The sequence below is a fragment of the Mesoplodon mirus genome, assembly GCF_964341445.2.
Source record: "Mesoplodon mirus genome assembly, chromosome: 4".
Lineage (NCBI taxonomy): Eukaryota > Metazoa > Chordata > Mammalia > Artiodactyla > Ziphiidae > Mesoplodon > Mesoplodon mirus.
The window spans coordinates 34,775,070-34,796,607 of NC_138979.1; the positions used below are offsets into that span (position 1 = coordinate 34,775,070).

The window sequence follows — 21,538 nt, forward strand, 5'->3', positions numbered from 1 at the left end:
CTGCTTCGCACCTCCAGAACTGTAAGACAATACATTCCTGCTGTTGAAACCATTCAGTGGGGTATTTTGTCAGCCCCGGCAAACAGGTACAGGAGGGTTTTCTGTTATTTGAAACAGGATGCCTGCCTATACGTTATGGCCACACAGTCCCCCATCTCTGCCTCTTCTCCCACACTCACCCTACCTATGACCTCAACCATCATCTGACATAATCCAACATTTGGAAAAATCTCCCTGACTTAAGATGACTGTTCAGTGAGCTGTGGGGAAAACCAGTAAATTGTATTTAAACTTAATGAACCATTAAGAACAACTGAACCACCAGAGAGATTCTCAGAGCTCTTAGCAAAAGCCAAGAGTCGAGTTCCTCCCACTCACAGAGGGGCCATCACTTTCTGAAAAGCATCAACTTGTGTACAGACTGCCTGTGGCCACAAGGTCCTATCACAGACTTGATTCAATAAGATAGGGCCACACAATGACTTGTTTTTGTATTCTGACTGTCCTGGGCTCTAAAACCTGCCTATTTCTCTATTTTGAGAAGCTTCTAAGTTTGATTGGTTCATTTTGGACATTAGTTTGGATGCAGGAGTATCAATATTCTGACCATTAAAGAAGGATTAATAGGGCTGCCCTGGAAGGGACTTCATTCTAGTTTCCAAATTTGATATATGGCCTCGTTCCACCCAGAACGTGGACACCTGGATTGTGCTTCACTCTCTTATAGTGAGCTACTTGGCAGCCCCAAATTTGTGAAGCAAAGGGCAAGATATTGAGGCAGTATGTTCAACATCCCACCCCTGTTACGATTTCCTCGGTCCCAAACATCTTATAAATACTTGAGTGAAATTTGAGGCGTTCTTTCTCCCTAAATGGGAAATACAGACTGGAGGTTTTCATTCATTTTGATCTCTTCTTTGCAGTGGAATTGCTGGAATCTAGTTGGCACTTAGTTCTAAATATATATGAATGAAGACTGAGCTCTTGAGATTAAACTTTTATGACAATAACACATTGATGTACATGCTCATACAAACAGAAGATTTGAAACACTGCTACGAGTAATAACTGGATCATAAAAGCTTCCTAGTAACAAATGTTTGTCTTGGATATTTAATTAGCACAAGCTGGATCCAGCGTAAGATACATTGTTTAGCAAATTCTAATGGTTACTACTAAAAGAGTGCATTTCTTTATTTCTGTGTGTCATTTAAATATAGTTAGTGATTTTTTTTCTTCTCAGATCAATCATTTAGTGAGCCTGGGGCTCAACTATATTCCCATTATGTGCCTTACGGCTTACTATGCTATTGTATATGTAGTATTGTATGTAAACCTGCTTACAGGTTACACTGTGAGTTCTTATAATAAAGTGCCTCAGACAGAGGCCAAGTTTTAGAAGCTACATTTCTATACTTCTTAAATATCTTCAACCTTTATGTAATAAGTGCTCAGAAACACAAGATTCTTCTAAAAACACTTTTATTCACTGCAGTAAATTCAAAATCGATGACAAATGTTTAACCTTAACTGTTGTAGAATTTCTAAACAATTTCAAAAAAGATTAAATAAATGAACCCTCTGAAATGTAATCATCCCTATAAACAGAAATTTTGTCCCTGTCATCTATTAGTATCAATATGTGTATAAAGCAACAATGGAGATTTTCAGATAATCTCTGAAAATTGTATATTCATTGGTTAAAACAATTATGTAAAAACCACACCCATGAGAAGGCTGGAAGAAATTTTTAAGCTACACACGCACACACATACACACACACACCCCATTTTGAAATAAGCAGGCACACTGAGGCTCTCTCTTGATAGTCACTTCTTTATATGCCTGTCATGTCTTTGCTTCTAAATGCATCGTTTGCCTAAGGATATGGAAATAGACTTTTTAATAGACATAATCAAGATAAACCTAGCACAAATTGTTTCAAGTTATATAGAAACCCTGGTCCCCAATTCTCCTACTGAAGAGCAGTTCTTTTCTTCTTTGAAGTCATCCTCAACAGATAGAGCCCCTCCCCAGGTCCTCATTTGATTCTCAGGTGAGCCTGTGGGTAGAGGTGAGAAAGGTTTGCTTTCTTCACATGGTCAGAATATTACTAGGTATAAAAGTTTCTTTTCCCTGGATGACCTTTTTTCCTATCCACCTTCCCCTGGAAGGAAGGAAGTCTGTGATAAACAGGAATATAAAAAGAGGCTCTGACTTCGAATAGTCAAATTCATAGGGACAGAAAGTAGAACAGTGGTTGCCAGGACCTGGGGGAAGGGAGGTAATGGGGAGTTATTTATTGTTTCCTGGATATAGAGTTTCAGTTTGAGATGATGTAAAGGTTCTGGAGATATATGATGGTGGTGGCTGCACAACAAGGTGAATGTACTTAATGCCACTGAATTGTACACTTGTGTGTGTGTGTGTGTGTGTGTGTATGCACACAATGGACTATTACTCGGTCATAAAAAAGAATAAAATTTTGCCATTTGCAGCAACGTAGGTGGACTGGAGGGTATTATGCTTAGAGAAATAAGTCAGACAGAGAAAGACAAGTATGTTATCACTTATATTTGGAATCTAGAAAAAATGAAAGCAAATGAATACATATAACAAAGCAGAAACAGACTCACAGATACAGAGAACAAACTAGTTTTTACCAGTGGGGGAGGGGTGGGGAGAGGCAAGATAGGGGTAGGGGATTAAGAAGTACAAATTACTATGTATAAAATAAACAAGCTGCAAAGATATATTGTACCTTTTAAAAGTCAGATTCTTAGGTTCTAACCCAGACCTGTTGTACCAAGTTTTCAGTGGAAACAAAAGCCAAGAATCTGTATTTTACATGTTCCCCCAGGTGATTCTTACACACAGTAAACTCTGAGAACCACTGTATCAGGTAAATATAAGCCCAGGACAGTAAGCTTCAACTCCCAGATGATGAAGTTAATTTTCCCTACTTTTAGATTATGAGCTAAAGAATAAGGTTAAGGCAGTAGTTCTCCAGCAGGGGTGATATTTCCCCTGGTGATATTGGGCTGTGTTTGGACATATTTTGGGTTGTCACATTTAGGAGTATGCTACTGGTATCTAGTGGGTATAGGCTAGGGCTGCTACAAAAAGAAGTGGTTAAAATGGCAATTTTGTGTTAAGTATATTTTAACCACAGTTTTTTTTTAAGTTAAACGAAAAAAGAAGGGCATGTTAGTCAAATAACATCTAGACATTGTACTAGCAGAAGCTGTCAATATTAGAAAGATTTGTCTTGTAGATGCTCTTCTCTGCTGACACAGAAAGGCTTACACTCTCTCCCACAGTACGTGGTCTCAGTATGCCTCCTGCCATGGGGGGTAGGGGGTAGGGTGTTAGAACTTTGAAGACTTTGCACCCACTCTCTAGGATGGAGTTGGGATCCTCATAGGAGGACCATATAGAGAATATCAAGAGTATCGTGGCAGTGAAGGAAGAGCGAGGAAGAAAAGAAAGTGGAGGGAAATCTGCACACCCATCAGAGGTAGCCTCTGTATGAATTGGAAGGAGATTCCATGAGAAAAGTCAAGAAATACTCCACCATACGTGCACCCCCATGTTCACTGCAGTGCTAGTCACAATAACCAAGATGTGAAACGACCCGGGTGTCTGTCAACAGGTGAGCAGATTTTAAAATGTGGTATCTATTTTAAAATGTGGTATTTTAAAATGGAACACCATTCAGCCTGAAAAAAAAGAAGGAAATCCTGCCATCTGGGACAACATGGATGAGCCTGGAGGACATTATGCTAAATGAAAAAAAACAGTCACAGAAGGACAAATACGTCATGATCTCACTTATATGTGCAGTCTGAAATAGTCAAACTCATAGAAGCAGAGAGGAGGACAAAGATGATCAGGGGCTGGGGGCAAGGGGGAGGGGGAGGGGGTGGTCAAAGGGCATAAAATTTCAGTTATGTAAGAAAATAACTTTTGGAGTTGAGGGGGGCAGGAAGAAACTTTGGGAAGTGATGGGTATGTCTATGGCCTTAAGGGTGATGATGATTTCCCAGGTGTCTACTGATCCCCAAACTCATTGAATTAAATACACTAAATTTGTACATAAACATGTATGGGAATGCATACATTAAATGTGTACAGCTTTTTATGTCAATCATGCCTCAATAAAGTGGTTTTATAAAAAGTGTTCTGCAGCCTCTTCTGGATTTCCAATCTATTTATGGTTTCTAATCCACTCTCCACTGCTCTCCAACAAGTCCCCTTAGGGATTTGGAAAAAGACCTGGACCCTACAGACAACTTCTTCAAGCTGGCCCGAAGCCAATCTTCATGACAGAGGCTCTGCTTGGAAAGCGGGTCCAATCCTCACCAACCTCCACATCCAGCCACTCACCAAAGCTGGCCACACACCTGGCAGCAAGTGTGATGCCACCCTCATGGTTTGTGTCAGGACTCACTCCAGCATGGGCCAGGCCACCAAGAAGGTGAATGCTTCCCAAGGCCACGCGAATGGAAGGAGGTGTCCCTGCTCTGCGCCTACCTGTCCACACCTAGAGTACAGTTGTCCAGTCGTGAGCTACCGGAGCTTAAGGTAAATGGGCCCAAAGCGCATCATTTACAGGAAAGTTAAAGCCCCTGAGCTACGTAGCATGGAAGTGAGAAAATTCGAGTTCTCACAGTCAGTGCCTTCAAATCACTGACGAGTTGCCAGGTAAAAGAATAACGTGACTTGATCCATAAAATGAAAGCTGCCCGGCGGAGTTTCAGCTTTTGACTCTGGGCAAGGACCAGCTTTCTCACAGTTAGACCTGCCCAAAGGCACAAGATTGATGATTTTCCAGACAGAGAATGACAAATACTGTATGATTTCACTTGTATGTGGTATCTAAAGAAAAATAAATAAATAAACAAAGGTAACAAAACAGAAAGAGTCATAGATTCAGAGAACAAACAGGTACTTGCCAGAGGGGAAGCGGGTGGGGGGAGGAGAGAAATAGGTGAAGTAGATTAAGAGGTATAAACTTCCAGTTACAAAATAAGTGAGTCACAAGTATGAAATGTAGAGTATGGGGAATATAGTCATTAACTGTGTAATTTCTTTGGACGGTGATAGATGACAATTAGACTTATCATTTTGAAACGTATAGAAATATTGAAACACTCTGTTGTACACCAGGAACTAACATAGTTCGGTAGGTCAATTATACTCCAAAAACAAGCAAACAAACAAACAAACTCATAGAAAAAGAGATCATACCTATGATCCCAGATGAGGGGGGTGAGAGTGAGTGGAAATTGGGTGAAAGCAGTCAAAAGGTACCAACTTCCAGTTATAAAATAAATAAGTACTAAGGATGTAATGTACAACATGATAAAGATAATTAACACTGCTGTACACTATATACAAAAGTTGTTAAGAGAATAAATCCTAAGAATTCGCATAACAAGGAAAATATATTTTTTTCTATTTCTGTAAGGTTGTATCTCTATGAAATGATGGATGTTCACTAAACTTATTATGGTCATCATTTCATGATGTATGAAAGTCAAATCATTATGCCATACACCTTAAATTTATACAGTGCTGTCGGTGAATTACATCTCAATAAAACTGAGATATAAAAAAGAGTGATGACTTCCCAAGCTCTTCAAGAAAACGGTGGCTCCAGCATTGGTGGAGGTGCTGTTTGAACTAGATTATATTTAAACTCCCTTCTTGTGCTAAGATTCACTAAGCCACGAAGCACCTCATTTCATTCCCCTCCTTCCTAATCCAACTGCTATCTCCTGGGTTCAGGCTCTCACCATCTCATCTTGGGTCACTGACAATTTTGTGGGAAATCAATCCTGCCTACCACCAGCAACATCCTCTTCCTAAAATATCACATTCCTTCGGGTGCTTCTCTGTTCCAAGGCCCATTCCCAACCCCGTCAGATGTTCATGATTCTCTACCTTGCAAATTTTTGATAATCTTCCTCCACCCCAGTGAGGTCATAAACTTTGCTCCAGGTAGACCTTTCTTTTCTCTATTTTACCAGGCTTCCGCTTGGATCTTTACTAAAAAAAAAAAAAAAAAAAAAATCAACACATTTCCTAGGCAGAAGGAATGGTTCAGGCAAAGGCATAAATATGTAGAAACACAAGACATATTCAGGAAATATAAGCAAAAGCGTTTGCTCTAAAATCCCATGGTCTAAAATTCCATGACACTCCATTTAGTCATCACCTCAAACATCCTCGTTCCTCTCTTTTTAATAACGGTGTTCTAGCCACTGAGACTTAAGTCCGCAAATCTCCCCATCCATCCTCACTCTGCAGAGATGCCCTCTGCCACCTCACAGTGTCAATTCTGTTAGGTTGAACCGCATGAAATTGTGATTAATGTAGATCACAATGGTCCAATATCAGCACTTTCACATGATTCAACCTAATACTTTTTCAAGGCCCTCACGACTCTCTCCTCTTCTCTCATCAGCCCAGATGCTCTGCTACCTCGTGCCTCACCATCTACCTCCTGGATCATGGCCATGGCTCCTCACCAGACTCCCCATTCCAGCCTGGCCTGGCCTTTTCCCAGCCCATCTGGCTCACTATGAAAACAGTGTACCCTGATGCCTGCAAGACACACCCCAAAACCACCAGTCGAGCTTTCCAGGCTCTCTACAACCTAATCTGACCTGCTTTTGCAATCTTACCCTCTACTCTTCTGTTCACCTGGAACCGTCAGTGGAAGGGGCCTTACGCCCAACACGTCCAGTGATTCCCAAACCTGGCTACACATCAGAATCTCAAGGGGAGCTTTTACTTCATCAGCCTGTCAATCAATCAATCAGTCTAGCCTTACATTCATTTATACATAGGTTTACCATGCCTAGCACTTTAAAAAATTGTTCTAATGAATAGACTTTAATTCTAGAGAATTTCTAGGTTCACACCAACATTGAGGAAAGTACAGAGTTCCCACCTCTCCCCCGATGCCCCCACCCACCCTGCCACACACACAGCCTCATCCACCATCAGTGTGGTACATTTGTTCCAATCAATAAAGCAACATTGATGCAGCATTATCAACTATAGCAAATACTTTGAATAGGTAACGTACAAAATTTCTTTAAAGATCCAAACACCACAAAAGGATATACAATGACAAGTAGGTCTCTCTCCAGCCCCTGACCCCTGACACCCAGTCTCCCTCCCCAGAGGTCCATTCCATGTATATACAATTATACTTGTAGGTAAGTCTCCATATACAATCTTAATACAAGTGTAGCATAATGTATGTACTCTAATGTACCTTAACGTTTTCCTCTTAAGAATGCATATTGTTCAATATCAACACAAATCTATCTGCTTAATTCTTTTTAACAGCACTCTGCAGAGTTGTCTAAAGTCTAGTATTTATATCTTTAACTAACCATCCCCTATTGAAGGAATAGAGGGAACTTTTTAAACTGCAGATTTCCAGGCCTCATCCCAAATGTACTGAATAAGAATTCCAGAAGGTGGACCCAGGAAGTTCTATTTCATATACAGTTTCCAAATTACTCTCATGTGGGCATCTCAAGGGACTAATATGCCGAGAAAATTGGAGATGGAAGAGGTATAGTGAATTCCCCGCAGTCTCAGAGCAAAGGCAGAGTTAACAGAACAATAGCGATGCTCCCTGAATAGGAAGAGTGGATGAATGAACAGATCTGGGAGGTACACCATAAAAGTGTGGCTGTGATAAGTAACCCCAAATATCATAGTCCTTTTTATCAAGAGATTTTAAGTGATCATTTTCTTGCTGTAAAGTTCACTGATGTTGAATTGCCTTCTGAGTCATCGCAGGAATATTAAGGTGACGTCATCATGGTTTTTAATGAGAAGTGTGTTTTACTGGCCTCTAAGTCCATGGGTGGTAGGTTTGGATATTTTCAGTAAGCAGTCTATTAAATTTACTCATAACTCATTGGAGTCACTTTGGGCTGTTCTGTAAAAGCAGGAGTCTTCTGTATGTCTGCACAGGGCATGGTTAAAAGGAACTAGGTTTCCAGAAATCTCTAGTCTCCACTTCACCAAAGACTGCCTGTTGGGCAAAGCATTTAAGCTCAGTTTCTTGGGCTGTAAAATGAGGATAAAAATGAGAGCCATATTATTCACTACTTCACGGGGTGTCTGTGAGATGATTCATATGAAAGCATTTTGAAAAGTGTAATGTCTCCTATACAAAATAAAATAATAGCATTGTATTAAAGATATAATGTCCATCAAAATGTTCAGACATGTAAGATCTGGCCCAGACAAAATCGACGAACACCCCTCATGCTTCCGATTCTAAATTTTTTAAATTATTTTTGACCTATGAAAGTAATATAATCACATAGTAAAAAAAAACCCCAAAGGTCATGAGGATATTAAGTGAAAAAATAATAATAGCAAACATAAGGACTGATAGAGATAGAGAGCACATACCATAAGCCATGCATTATCCTAAATGCTCCTCAGAGCACCCCTTTGAGGTATGTTACTGTTATTATCCCCGTTTCATAGATGATAAAAGTGAGGCACAGAGAAGTTTAGTAACTTTCCCAAGATACACAACTAGGAAATGGCAGAGCCAGTTTTCTGTTATCACCCTCAAATACCAGCCTTATTCTCCAAGGATGACCACTGTTTTAACAGTTAATTGCATAACTGTATTCATTTTCTATTTGTGCATAACAAATTGCCCTAAAGCTTAGAGGCTTAAAGCAACAAACATTTATTATTTCACTGTTTCTGTGGGTCTGGAATCAGGGTTTGGCTTAGCCGGGTATTTCTGACTCAATGTCTCTTAGGAAGCAGTCAAGATGTTAGCTAGGGCTGCAGTCTCATCGGAAGATTCAACTTGGAGAGGGTCTGTATTGGAGAGGGTCTGTATTGGAGAGGGTATCTCTCCCCAAGTTGCCTTGCCCCCCATAAAGCTTCAAGGACAATTACTACCAGCATCACCCTGGCCAGCAGGCTCTAAACCCCCTTGAGATGGAGCAAATTTGTTCATATTACTTGGAAAGATAAGGCTTAAGAGATAAAAGCTCTGGATCTCTTAGTGGCTGATAGTCACTGACAATAATAGAGCTTTTCCCAAGAGCCAGTGTTGGTAGGACTACATTTTGAGTGTGTTTTACTACAAATATGCACAGCAAAATCTCAATGGTTTCTCCCTTACGGTTGTAGAAAGGATCACAGGAGACAATAGAAAAGAAAGCGCTTTGAACATTCCATGCAAACATTATTATTGATTGAGTGCAATCTACCACTCTTTGGTGAAGAAAAATGATTTCCTTAATTTTGACCTCCCGTGCTCACACATCAGCCTTGGCTTCCCCTGCAATATTCCTGATATCACTAGAGCTACCCTGGGTAGTGGGCAATCCCAGAGTACCACCAAGGGTCAACCTCTGTGCGTTTAAATGTCAGAACAATATCACCAATTTCAAGGCAGTGAAAAGACAGCAGGGAAGGTCCATTTTCTTTGTCTACATCAGGGTTTCTCACCCTGGCCTGGATGATTCTTTGTTGTGCTTTGCAGGATGATAAGCAGCATCCCTGGCTGTTACCTACTAGATGCCAGTAGCACTACCCCACATTGTCATAACCCAAAATGTCTCCAGAGATTGTTAAATCAGGGGTGAGGGGGTTTGCAAAATCACCCCCAGTTGAGAACTAGTAGTCCATGTAAAGAAAGGAAACATGGACCAATAATTCGGGGCAGAGATGTCTGTTAGCTGATATTTTGTTGCTGCAGAAAGACAGATTTCAGATGGGTAGCAGAAAGTAGAAAGGGAAACTGCTGGTAGTTGCTGGGCATAAAAGTGGTACCTCTCATCTCTCCTCCAGCTGGAGAACCTCCACAGCAAGTGACCACCTCCACAGTTGTCATTTGTGGGACCTGGGGGATGGGACAAAAAGCCTGCCTTGGATCAAAAGTTAATGCCATCTAATGTCACTAGCATGTGTCCACATCCTCCGCTGGTGACAAGAGCCTGCCCTTCAGAGGAAACCAATAGTGAAAAGCTCTCTCTCCTCTCAAGAATCCTGGTTTTATTAATATATTCCAAAACTTCATGTCAACAAAGGGGACCTCTCACCGCAAAGAAATACAAGCCATCCAAGGGCGTGTCAGTAGCCTCGAAACCTGATTTTTTTTTCTCATTTTCTAAAGCAGCATATGGACCGCAAAAAATCTCAGTGAGCAAAGAGCCCATGTGAAATTCAACCAATCAAGTCTTCGATTTTTCCTCGCCTTCTCTGGAATCATTCTGCTAAAGCAGCAAAGCAAAGCTGCATAACTAAAGAAATAAGTGCAAAAAGACTCTTGGTTCTGTTCTAGGCACTTTGGAACAGCTGAAAGAAAGCAGGGATTGGACTGTAATATCGCTCCTTGCCAGGCCTCAGCTAACCTCCAGTCCTTGAGGGAGCAAAAAAGGGGGTAAACACTGCCTGGGAACTTTCCAGAGTTGAAGATGATGCCAGAAATTTCCCAAGCAGGGCCACTCCTTTCTCTCCTCCCACCCCAAAGGCCTCTCTCCTGCCTTTGCACAGAATCATTCAAACCAAACAAATCAGGAGCTATGACGTAGGCAGTGACTAAATTTCCGGACAAATAAAAATGAATACAAAGGGGAAAAGAGGAACAGCCAATATATGTTATAGCTTATCTTTGGACTCACCTGCTAAATGTTACCCATCCGCAAAGGTTAAAATAAAAGGCTGCCACATTCCAGGCAGACACCATTCTCCTCCAGGGGCAGCTCAGCTCAGCCTGGAAGTCGGCTGGCAATTCAGCAGTATGGTCTGGTCATTCCTAAATACTCTCTAGAAGGCAGAGTTCCTGTCAAGTGAAAGCATGCAGGCTCCATCCCTTGACAAAGCCCCACAGCCAGGGAGCAGGTGTAGCCTGCCAAAAACAAACAAAAACTTCTCCCAAACAACAACAGACAGTTAACACCCGCAGCCTGTCAACACCAGTTAGCCTGCCTGACGAGCAGAAGCCTATTAAAGACCAGTGCTCAAATCGAGCCCAGTCCTCTACAAGCAGAAACTGGCATCTCTGGGCTTCCCCCAAGGAAGTGGCCTTCAGTGGAAACTCACCACAGCAAGAACAGCCCTCAGGCTCCCTATACTCTTGAAGGCCCTCGCTGGGTGGGATTATGATTTTCCTAGGCCCGAGGTGCTTTTGCTCCTTCCTCCATAATAAAATTATTCAAATTTATTTTTGATATAACTTTCAATACTTTGATACCTTGTTTTCTTAATGTGTTAGGTAAAATTGAATAGGTTTTTGTGGGCCTGAAAATTAAGACATTGTCTTTGAATATTTTCATTTCCTTTGCTTTATTTTCTTCTAATTTTAAGAGAAATTAAACCTTTTCCTGGGACCCTAAAAGAATCACAGATCCTAGGCACTGTGCCCACAATGTCTAATGAGGAAGCTCTGATTCCGTAGATAACTTGCAATTAAAAAGAAAAAATACTGTTACCCACGGCCTAACCATCCAACCAAACACAACCTTGGCCTCTTTTGAAAGTCCACTCTATTGATAAAATACTGACATAATACGCCTGGAAGTTGTATCTTTCAACTTGTCACTTAAGAGTGATTCCTTATAAAGGTAGACTCCAAGAAGCTTAAAAAAAAAAACAAAAAAAATCAAGTTACCACACAAGATAGATTTTCTTCAATATTTTATTTATATAGAAATACTTAAAAAATGAAGTAGCACCATTACTTAAGTTTTACCTTTATTATGTAGAACTTTAAATGTCAGAAAAATAAAACTCTTGATACAATTTCAAATCTTGTCTCAGCAAATATAATATTAGTATTTGACCATGAGGTTAAAGGCCCTTTATCATAAAATAAAATATACTTTGTTTTTTTAAACTTTGCTCAGTAAAGTACATTTAAGCTCAAGTAACATCACCTACATATACATAAACAAGTGGTAAACAAATGTATTAAAATAGAAATACTAAAACTATAGTGGTGCAACAGAATTTTTGTAACTTGCACTGAATTCTATTTATACAAATGTTAGAAAGCATCAACAGTTCCTTTTGACATGTTTATACATTTCCGTTTTTTGTAATAATATAGAATAAAATATGCTTTATATCACTGAATAGAAAATATGCTGGGTGAAGCAGATCTAGAAGATTTGTCTGAACCTATAAAATCTCCATCCCAACAGAATACTGTTCAAAACATTACACATTTTATGGTTTGTAATTCCGTCACAATTGTGTGATTATTAAAATAATACAGTGTTCTTTGCCATAAGGCCATACTAAAATAAAAAGATTTAACCCAGCTACAAAAAAGTTCACTGAACTTAAATTAAAATACTTGTAAACATCTTTGCAATATGAAATATAATTTTTCAAGTCAAAAAAGAATAAAATACTTCAATCTGTATTAATGCAATTTCTCTTTAAAACTTTTAAACGTTTTTTTAATATATAAGAGATATGTTACAGTTTCTTTAACTTTAATAAAGCTGCAGTATCCTGGTTTCACAGGAACTCCTGGCCCTTCCACGAACATTCAAAAAGGATCCACTGTGTTCTATAATAAGCATCGTAGGAACCCAGCCACAAAGGGGAACACACTAAAACAGTCCACACATCCCATAGCACTATTATTATCATCTTCATCATAATAATTATTGTTCATTTTTTCCTACTTTAAGAAAATGGAAAACTTGTGGGGTTTTCTTCTTTTGGAAGCTTCCTATTAAGTACAGTGTAAAAACTATCATTACTAGAATGTCGCCGTTCCTATTATTTATAGAGCATGCATTTAAGGTGGTTCGGAGGTTTCCCAGGCTACAGTACTCTTGATGCAGATATCCTGGCAAGTTCCTTTGTTGAAAAATTGAAATTTAAAAAATGAGCGGATACTACAGCTTTCCAAGCTCCTCTTCGGATCTCAGAGTGTGAGCAGGGAGGCGGGGAGGAGAAGGTGGGGCACCAAGTAGGCAAAGAGGCGCTGGGGAGTGAGGATGGAGGGAAGCGGGTTCTCCATCCCCTGCGTGGTGCGCGCCGCCTTCAAGAAAAGATGCGGATGGCCTGAGTGACCGCGGTGTGGCAGACCGGGCATTCAGGCTCACTCTTCTCACAGATGCGGTTGGCGCACTCCATGCAAAAGAGGTTGTGGCCGCAGGGCACCAGTGCGGCGATTACTTCGCTCTCAAAGCACACGGAGCAGTCACGGCTGCCCTTACGCCGCAACCCAGAGGAGGAGGATGAAGAGCTGGAGGAGGAGCTGGACGAGGACGAGGAGCCGGATGTGTCCGAAGGCTGCAGGCCCGGCAGCTGCGCCCCCAGGCCGTTGGCATAGGCGGCGTAGGCCAGGCCCCCTCCACCCGGGTCGCTGCGCACCCGGCGAGCCAGGTGGTGCTCGCCCGCCCCAGGAGCCATGTGCAAGGGCGGGGACAAACGGGGGCAGCTGGTGCCCGGGTGCAGCCGGCGGTGCACCAACAGCCCCAGGTTGGCGTTGGAGGGCGCGCTGGCGCCGCCCCCGGGAAAGACCACAGAGGAAGACGAAGCAGACGAAGATGCAGAGGAAGAGCAGGAAGAGGACACGGGAGCTGCAGGTCCGCCTCCCGGGGACCTCTCAAACTGGGCCCAGAGAAGTGGAGCCCCAGGCGGTGGGGCGGGAGCCGGGTCGAAGGTGGGCTGTAGCTCAGGACAGCCGTCAGGGGAAGGCACAGAAGCTTCCCCCGCCGTGTAGGTGTATCCATTACCATTGTTGTTGTTTCCATTGTGAGCAAAGCTGAGCGCGGGGCTGGGGGGACTATAGTCCGCCAGGCGCGGGGTGGCAGCTGCACTGCCGCTGGTCCCCCCGCCGAAGTAAGAGTCTGTGGAGGCGCTGCCAAGCGAGCTGGAGCTGTCGTTGCGATAACTAGAGAAGGGCTTGCGGCCCGGAGTGGGCGTGATGCTGGGGGTGGGCTTGCTCCAGAGGCTGCCTGGGCCGGACCCGCCGGACCCATGATGCAGATCAAAGCCCACATCCGTGCCATTGGCGTGGAAGTCGTTCTCATCTGTGAGCTCAATGATGCCGCCAGTGCGCAGGGCGATGTGCGCCTCGATCTCCTCGCGAGCTCGGTCCACGTTCTCAGGCATGCCGGTCACCTCGAACACCGGCTCCTTGTCGCGGCTGGGCGTCACGATGTACGTGTGCGTCTGCTGCTGGATGCGCTTGATCGTGGCGCCCTTGGGCCCCACCACGAGCCCCACCACGCGGTAGGGCACCCGCACCTGGATGGTGGTCTGCCCCGGCAGGTTAGGCGGCCCGGGCACTGCGCCGTTGAGCGCCGTGTTCTTATTCCGCGAGGCGCGGATCATGGAGAAGTGCTCGGCGGCAGAGATGATCTCCCTCCGAGCCATGGCCACATCCTCCTTCCTGCCCGTCACAACAAAGACAGGCTCCTCCCCACGAACCGGGGTCTTGATATAAGTGTTGGTCTTCGCCCGCAGTGCTTTGATTTTACAACCTGGGAGCCAGAGTGCAGGGGAGGGAGTGGGAGAGAGAGACAGACACGCCCATTACCCCGGGGTAACCGCGGGGATCTGGGACTGCCCGCGTACGGGGCAGCGGGAAGGCAGAACGCGCGATGGGCGGAAAGGGGGCGGCTCCCTCACAGACCCTGGGCCGCTCCACGGGTTGGAAAGCGGGTTCCACCCGCGAGGCGCTCGAGGAACAGTCTGTTGGCTGCCCAGCCCTCCCCCAGTGACTGCAGTCGTCCCGAGCCAAACCCGAGAATCCCAGAAAAAGTCAGCTGGGGAGATGCCGCTGGGATCCAGCGGGACGCGCCGCCGTCCGCCCCGAAGACGAGGCAAAGGGGTTCGGGGAAGGCTACCGAAGGCCGAGATCCTCTAGCGCGGGGGGTACTGGTGGGAATGGGGGGCAGTCCCGGGACCCATTGTTCCTCCTCTGGGCTCCATTCCGCTTTGCAGAAATCCAGAATCCTCCTCCCATCCGATGCTCACTCCTCCTCCTCCCCCCTCCCAAAGGACCGATCAAAGGCCCCCTCCCCCAAGCATCTTATATTTAAATTCTATTTCCCGGGGTGGGCAGGGTGGGGGGCGCTAGGGAGAAGGCAGTGATTTTCGCAGGAGAAAGTGCATCCCGCCGTGGCCGCGGCGCGGCTCTGGGAGACAGCCTGCCTGCACTTTCTTTGTCTGGGGCGCCGGCCCTTCGCGCGGCTCTTCCTCCCTCCCCAAGGCTCCCCGGCGCCGCGGATCTCGATTCCTCTCCCGCCTTCCCCGCGGGGCGGTGGCCCGAAACCCTCTCACCTCCAGCTGCCCATCCCTGCCGGACCCACCTTGCCGCCCCACGATCTCGGCGACATGCTCGGAACTGGGCACCGGCACGCACTCGGTCATGTTCACGCTCTTCTTCCTCGGCTCGCTGTCGTACAGAGACGCGCCCTCGTCACTGTCCAGCCCCAGCAGGGAGAGCTGGTCGAGCGCGAGCTGCAGGGCTCTTTGGTCATCCAGGGTCTCTCCCCCGCCGCTGCCGCCGCCGCCGCCGCCTCCGCCGCCGCCGCCTCCCCCGCCGCCGCCGCTGCCGTTGCGCTCCAGCTCTGCAAACAGCGAGCTGGGCATCGCTCGGCCGTGCGCACCGCGCCCCCGCCGGCCCTCTGCTCGGCGGCGACAAACTGCGGCCACAAAGGCAGCCGGGAAGCGAGTGGTCAGGGGCGGAGAGGCCGGCCGGCTGCAGAGGGCTCCGTTGCTCCTTTCTCGGCGCCGGGAAGAGTGGGTCGCTCCTTGTGGTCCACGCCGGGCAGTGGCTGCGGGAGCCCCCGCCTGGGTCCCCACCCCAGATCTGCTGGCGGGTGGGGTGGGGGCAGAGCTCGAGCGGCGGCCGCGCGTGCCCCCCAAGTGCCCGGCTGGCTGGCCACAATGCCGAGCGAGAAGCGAGCAGGCGAGCGACAGCAGCGTTTCTTTAAGGAGCCCCTCCCCGGCTCCTCCACTCCCTCCCGCCCGCCCGCCCGCCAGCCCTCACTCAGCGCTTTTTCCTCCTCTCCTCCCCGCCTCTTGACTGAGCCTCTGCAGCCAGACGGCTCCAGAGGGGGACGAGGGAGGCGCAACGTCACCGGCGGGAGCTGACTCTACAATGCTACTGACACTATCGCTGGGGGAGGCGATTGGCGCGCGCCGGGCCGGGGGCGGGCGGAGGCCGCAGGCTGAGCGAGCGGAGAGCGAGCGCCCCCCCAACCGCCGCGCTCGCCGCAGCCCGCCCCGTCCTCCTCCCGGCCGCGCCCCTCCCCCGCCGCCGCTAACGCCTCTCTTTGTTGTCTAATGCGGGACCGGCAGGCTCGGGACACTTGCCTGCACCTATCAGCCGAGGATGGTCACTGTCCCCAGGTCTCCTCCCTCGCCAGACTGAGAAAAGGAAACGCGCCCAACTCTGATGCCAGGGGCCCGGCTCTAAGAGACTGGTCCTTAGAAAGTCCCGTTAGTGTCCCCCAAATAAACCACCCCTAGAACCAAAGATGCCACTGGGAGAAGCGTCTATTGTCTGCCCAAAAGGCGGTCCGAGCCCTAGGACACGAAAGGCATGTCTCGAGGTCCTGGTGCGCACTGGCAAAGTGGCCCCCGGCGCGGGTTGCCCACCTGCACGGGAGCGCAGGAGACACAAAGGCAAACGCCCGGCCGCATCGCCGCTCGTGCGCGCGCGCCCGCAATTCTGTCCCCTTGGGCAACACTTCGCCCAACTGGCCCCAAAACTGCGGATCAGAAAGCCAGAAACCGGTTGCAGCGCGGACCTGGCCGGCTCCGCCTCCGGCGACCTCCGGAACGCACCGCGCTGGGGTCCGGCACATGCCACGCGCGCCAGCTGAGACCCCGCGGGCGCTGATACGCGCACGAGCGCCGCGCCGGCACCGCTGGGACGCCGGCCATACCTCCAGCGGGCGGTGCGGGCGTGCGCGCCCGCTGCTCTCAGGGTCCTCCCCGCCCCACGGTCGGGCCTGCGCAGTGCGCGCGAAGAGCGGGCGGTCACTTTAAGGCGGGCGCGGCGGAGCGCGCCGGCTCCTCCCGCAGCCCCGCCCAAACGGGAGGTGTGCGCTTGCCTCCCGGCCGCTCTTTTGTGCATTTCTCGGGGTGGGGGTGGCGTCGGAGGTAGGGTGCGACGGGACCGGCCGGCAGGGACGGCGAGCTGCGCCCCCTCCCGGATCTCCCGGGGGCCGCCTCCGAGCGCTAGAGAGAAGAAAGGAGGCTTTGAGGGGCGGGCCGGAACGGGGCACTCTGCCCGCCGGGCCCGCCACTCGATCCCTCTCCGCCCGAGTCCCCCTCCGCCGCCGACCCGGGCGGATGCCCCCGGGTCCCGGCGCGCGCTCCCCTCCCTTGTTCCGGGCGCCGCCTGGCTCGCCGGGTACCCTGCGCCTGGCCGGGGCCGTTCCGCAGAGGGGCCGGGGCCGCGGTTCGCGGAGTCGGCCAACGTTGGCGCAGCGGGACTCCTGCTGAGGACAATGAGGCCATGTGGCCGCAACCGCAGACAGGCTTGCTCGGGAATCCTCGTGGTGCCGCGGGGCGATCTCGGCACTCGAAGACAGCGGCTCCCCCAAGTGCTCCCTGCGTGACCCAGGGAAGAGTGAGGGAGCGCCCAGGGCCTTGGTTTCTCATCCATAAAATAGGGGAAACCATACAAGCCCTCCCCACCTCGTGGGTTCTGGGAATAAAATGTGACAATAGGTGGGAGCGCGCTTTGCAGGCAGTCAGGCAAACGCCTTTTGAGAAAACGAACGTGTTTTTCCTTCCTTGCTCACCTGGAGCTGTCTTGGCAAAGAGGTGCTGATTATTTCCTTAGGGAAATGAGACTTAGAAGCCACTTACAGTGGTTATTTCCTCAGGATGTTTACATCAGCTTCCTGGTGTGTGTTTTTCTTCAAAGGGAAAGCTTGGTGAGGGGGCAGGGATTGGGGTGGTGGGCGTGCTGAGTCTTCTGAGAGAGCCACCACCTAGACCTCCAGTAGAGAATTCTTGTATTTTTTTAACCTGGTTTATGGACTCAAGTCCTACCAATTTGAGAATGAGGGGGGAGTGCCCTTGAGGATTCCTGCCGAGATGGAGGGCTAGGAATAAAGGGTCCTGGCTGGGGACGGCCATAGAGGAGGCCCAGCCTGGAGTCCCTCACTAAGGGCCTGTAAACACCGAGGCAGACAGGAAAAGCCCTCCTGAGTCCTTGGCATTTGTATCTTGCCGACACAACAGGCTAGCTTTGGCCTCTCAACTCTGTTTCTAGGGACTTCATAGACTCTGGATTGCACCAACTGAGGTTTCTTTTTTCAAATCACAAACATGATGAAGGTAAAGTTGTTCTTCAGCTTTCACAGCTGATGAGGCCTGTACCCAGGTAAATGGGGGCCCTCCTCCCCAAGGTTGCCTGTGCTAGGGACCAGGCCTGCCATACATCCTCCCCCTCCTACCTGCAGGGTTAAGCTTTCAGATGGTCAATTCAGAAATTGGTTTGGAGAACTGGATACTTCCGAGTCCCTGGGTCATTCCCAGGAAGGTGAATACACTTTGTGGAAGTGACATGTTTCATATCTCTCTTCCCTACTGGATCAGGAAGACAGGAGCTCTACCTGCCTGTAAGTGCAAATGTTCAATGAAATCACCCATCTCACCCCCACCCCATGAAGGATAAGCTAAAACTCTGACCACAGGAATTGATGGAAAGCTGCCAATCGCGAGTGCCCATGACCTTCCATGTAGCCCGGGTCACCCTCCAAGGACCAGAATGCTTCAGTTAAACCTATACAAAGGTCAGCATGGTTTTCTGAAGACACCCCCAAAATCAAAGCCCCTCCTGAGGGTAGGAGGGGGATAATTGTGGTGGCAGGAGCTGAGATGGCGGATGGATCCGGTTCCCAGTCCAGCTCTGCCCCAGTGTTTCTTGCCTGCAAAAAGAAGGTAGTGTCCTGCTTTCCATCTGCTTCCGGGGTGGAGGGTGGTTTAGCAAATGGATAATGATAGTAAAAGGTGACTCATTGTACGTTGCAAAGTCCTAAGCAGATGTACTGGTAAGTGGGTGCTTTCCCCACTGCCACTTCTTATCTACTTGTATCCAGTACTGACTGGTCAGGGTTATTTTCTGACACTTGAACGCTATTATGAAAGTAATGATCTGGAAATTTTAATTCACAGTTAATGGCTTGAATAAGCCAAGACATCATAAAACTTGCAAAGTCCAGTTCTGTTTTTAAATAGATAATACACCCAACCCCAAAGTTTCTGGTTAGACTTTCCCAGGCACCTTTAGGACCCCAGAGCTTAACTACTTTTCCTGATACAGGACATGTTCCCTAAGGACGTCCCCGATGTAGCCATATTATTTTTTTTATTAGCACAAGAGAGAAGCTTGCAGAATGTGATCTGGTAAGATAATAGAGAAGTTCAGTTGTCATAAATAAGAAAAGGTAAAAACAAACCAAGATTAGCAAAAGACCACCTTGTTCTTGTTTCCAGAGGCTCCAAACTATTTTGCACACAGCTTGCTTCCTCTTGCAAACTAAATAGCTGGCAAAAGAAACTAAAATCCTCGTGGGAAAACAAGCACACTTTCAATCAACTCATTCAACATTATCGAGCACCTACATACTTTTTTAAAGGCACAGAGGAAAGTGCTGAAGCTACAGAAATGAAAAAGGCAGAGGAAGCCTTTCCCTTGAACACGGTCTTGTCCAAATCCAGTTCCCAGCAGGGGTAAGTGCCCAGAGGGTAGTGAATCTGCCTAGGGTCCCAGGAAGCCTTCCCAGAGATGTGGACATTTGAGTTGTACTTTCAAAGGATGACATTAATTGAGGCTAGTGCCTAACATAGCATATGATATCTCATAGGAACTCAATTAATGTTTATTAAATGAATGAGTGAGCCAGATTGAGAAGGCTCGAGGTGTAACTTTCTTAAGTATGTGGATGAATAACAGTCTCTGGGAAACAGCTCAGATTACTTCAGCCACAACTACATGATTTTGAATAATAATAACCACAGGTAATACTTATTAAGCACTTATTATGTGCCTGGCAGTTTTACCAAATGCTTCATAATGCAGTATCTTATTTAATCCTCTTGACCTCTGAGGTCAATACTTTTATTATCTCCATTTTACAGATGCAAATAGGTTAAGTCACTTGCCCAAGGAGAGGCACATTTATTCTTTTCCTTAAGGAGTACCCCTAAAATGATCTTCAAATATTAGATCCACTTTTGAACCTAAGGTCTTAAAGCTAGTAAGTGGTACTTGAGCCTGTGATCTTAATCAACCATAAGTTCCTTCCCATCTCTGAGCCATGGTTCCTCAGAGAGGAAGTATTTCCAGCCCTGCTTCTGTAACAATCACATGTGTGAGGGGAATTGAAAGCATTTTGTTTTTCTGATGTTCTGTGGTTTTTATATCATTAATATGTATGTGACATATAATACATGGAACACACATATTTTAAGAATATTTTAATAATATAGGAAATGTTCTCCTTATGTTGAACGAACACAGAAAAGGAGATAAGGAGTGTGTGTGTGTGTGTGTGTGTGTGTGTGTCTGCGTTACTAAACACTCAATAAACATTAGAAAAAGCAAATGATATATGGAAACACAAAAGACCCCAAATAGCCAAAGCAATCTTGAGAAAGAAAAACGGAGCTGGAGGAATCAGGCTCCCTGACTTCAGACTATACTACAAAGCTATAGTAATCAAGACAGTATGGTACTGGCAGAAAAACAGAAATATAGATCAATGGAACAGGATAGAAAGCCCAGAGATAAACCTACACACCTACGGTCACCTAACCTATGACAAAGGAGGCAAGAATATACAATGGAGAAAAGACAGTCTTTTCAAAAAGTGGTACTGGGAAAACTGGACAGCTACATGTAAAAGAATGAAATTAGAACACTCCCTAACACCATACACAAAAATAAACTCAAAATGGATTAAAGACCTAAATGTAAGGCCAGACACTATCAAACTTTTAGAGGAAAACATAGAACACTCTATGACATAAATCACAGCAAGATCCTTTTTGACCCAACTCCTAGAGAAATGGAAATAAAAACAAAAATAAACAAATTGGACCTAATGAAACTTGAAAACTTTTGCACAGCAAAGAAAACCATAAACAAGACGAAAAGACAACCCTCAGAATGGGAGAAAATATTTGCAAATAAAGCAACTGACAAAGGATTAATCTCCAAAATTTACAAGCAGCCCATGCAGCTCAATATCAAAAAAACAAACAACCCAATCCAAAAATGGGCAGAAGACCTAAATAGACATTTCTCCAAAGAAGATATACAGATTGCCAACAAACACATGAAAGAATGCTCAACATCATTAATTGTTAGAGAAATGCAAATCAAAACTACAGTGAGATATCATCTCACACTGGTCAGAATGACCATCATCAAAAATTCTACAAACAATAAATGCTGGAGAGGGTATGGAGAAAAGGGAACCCTCTTACACTCTTGGTGGGAATGTAAATTGATACAGCCACTATGGAGAACAGTATG

General features: G+C 46.5%; 1 protein-coding gene across 1 annotated transcript; it reads right to left on the reverse strand.

The window, feature by feature from the left end:
• Positions 1 to 12,329: 12,329 nt before the first annotated feature.
• Positions 12,330 to 16,026, reverse strand: MEX3B (mex-3 RNA binding family member B). Its single transcript, XM_082619295.1, has 2 exons — positions 15,345 to 16,026; positions 12,330 to 14,513 (listed from the first exon to the last, which is right to left on the reverse strand). Exons 1-2 carry the CDS (start codon positions 15,625 to 15,627, stop codon positions 13,066 to 13,068), a joined length of 1,731 nt encoding a protein of 576 aa, XP_082475421.1. The 5' UTR covers positions 15,628 to 16,026; the 3' UTR covers positions 12,330 to 13,065.
• Positions 16,027 to 21,538: the final 5,512 nt, after the last annotated feature.

Coding starts and splice junctions, on each gene's coding strand:
- MEX3B (XM_082619295.1), bottom strand. CDS start 15,627: ATGCCCAGCTCGCTGTTTGCAGAGCTGGAGCGCAACGGCAGCGGCGGC. Junction 14,514..15,344: donor CGAGATCGTGGGGCGGCAAG/GTGGGTCCGGCA, acceptor TCTGGCTCCCAG/GTTGTAAAATCAAAGCACTG.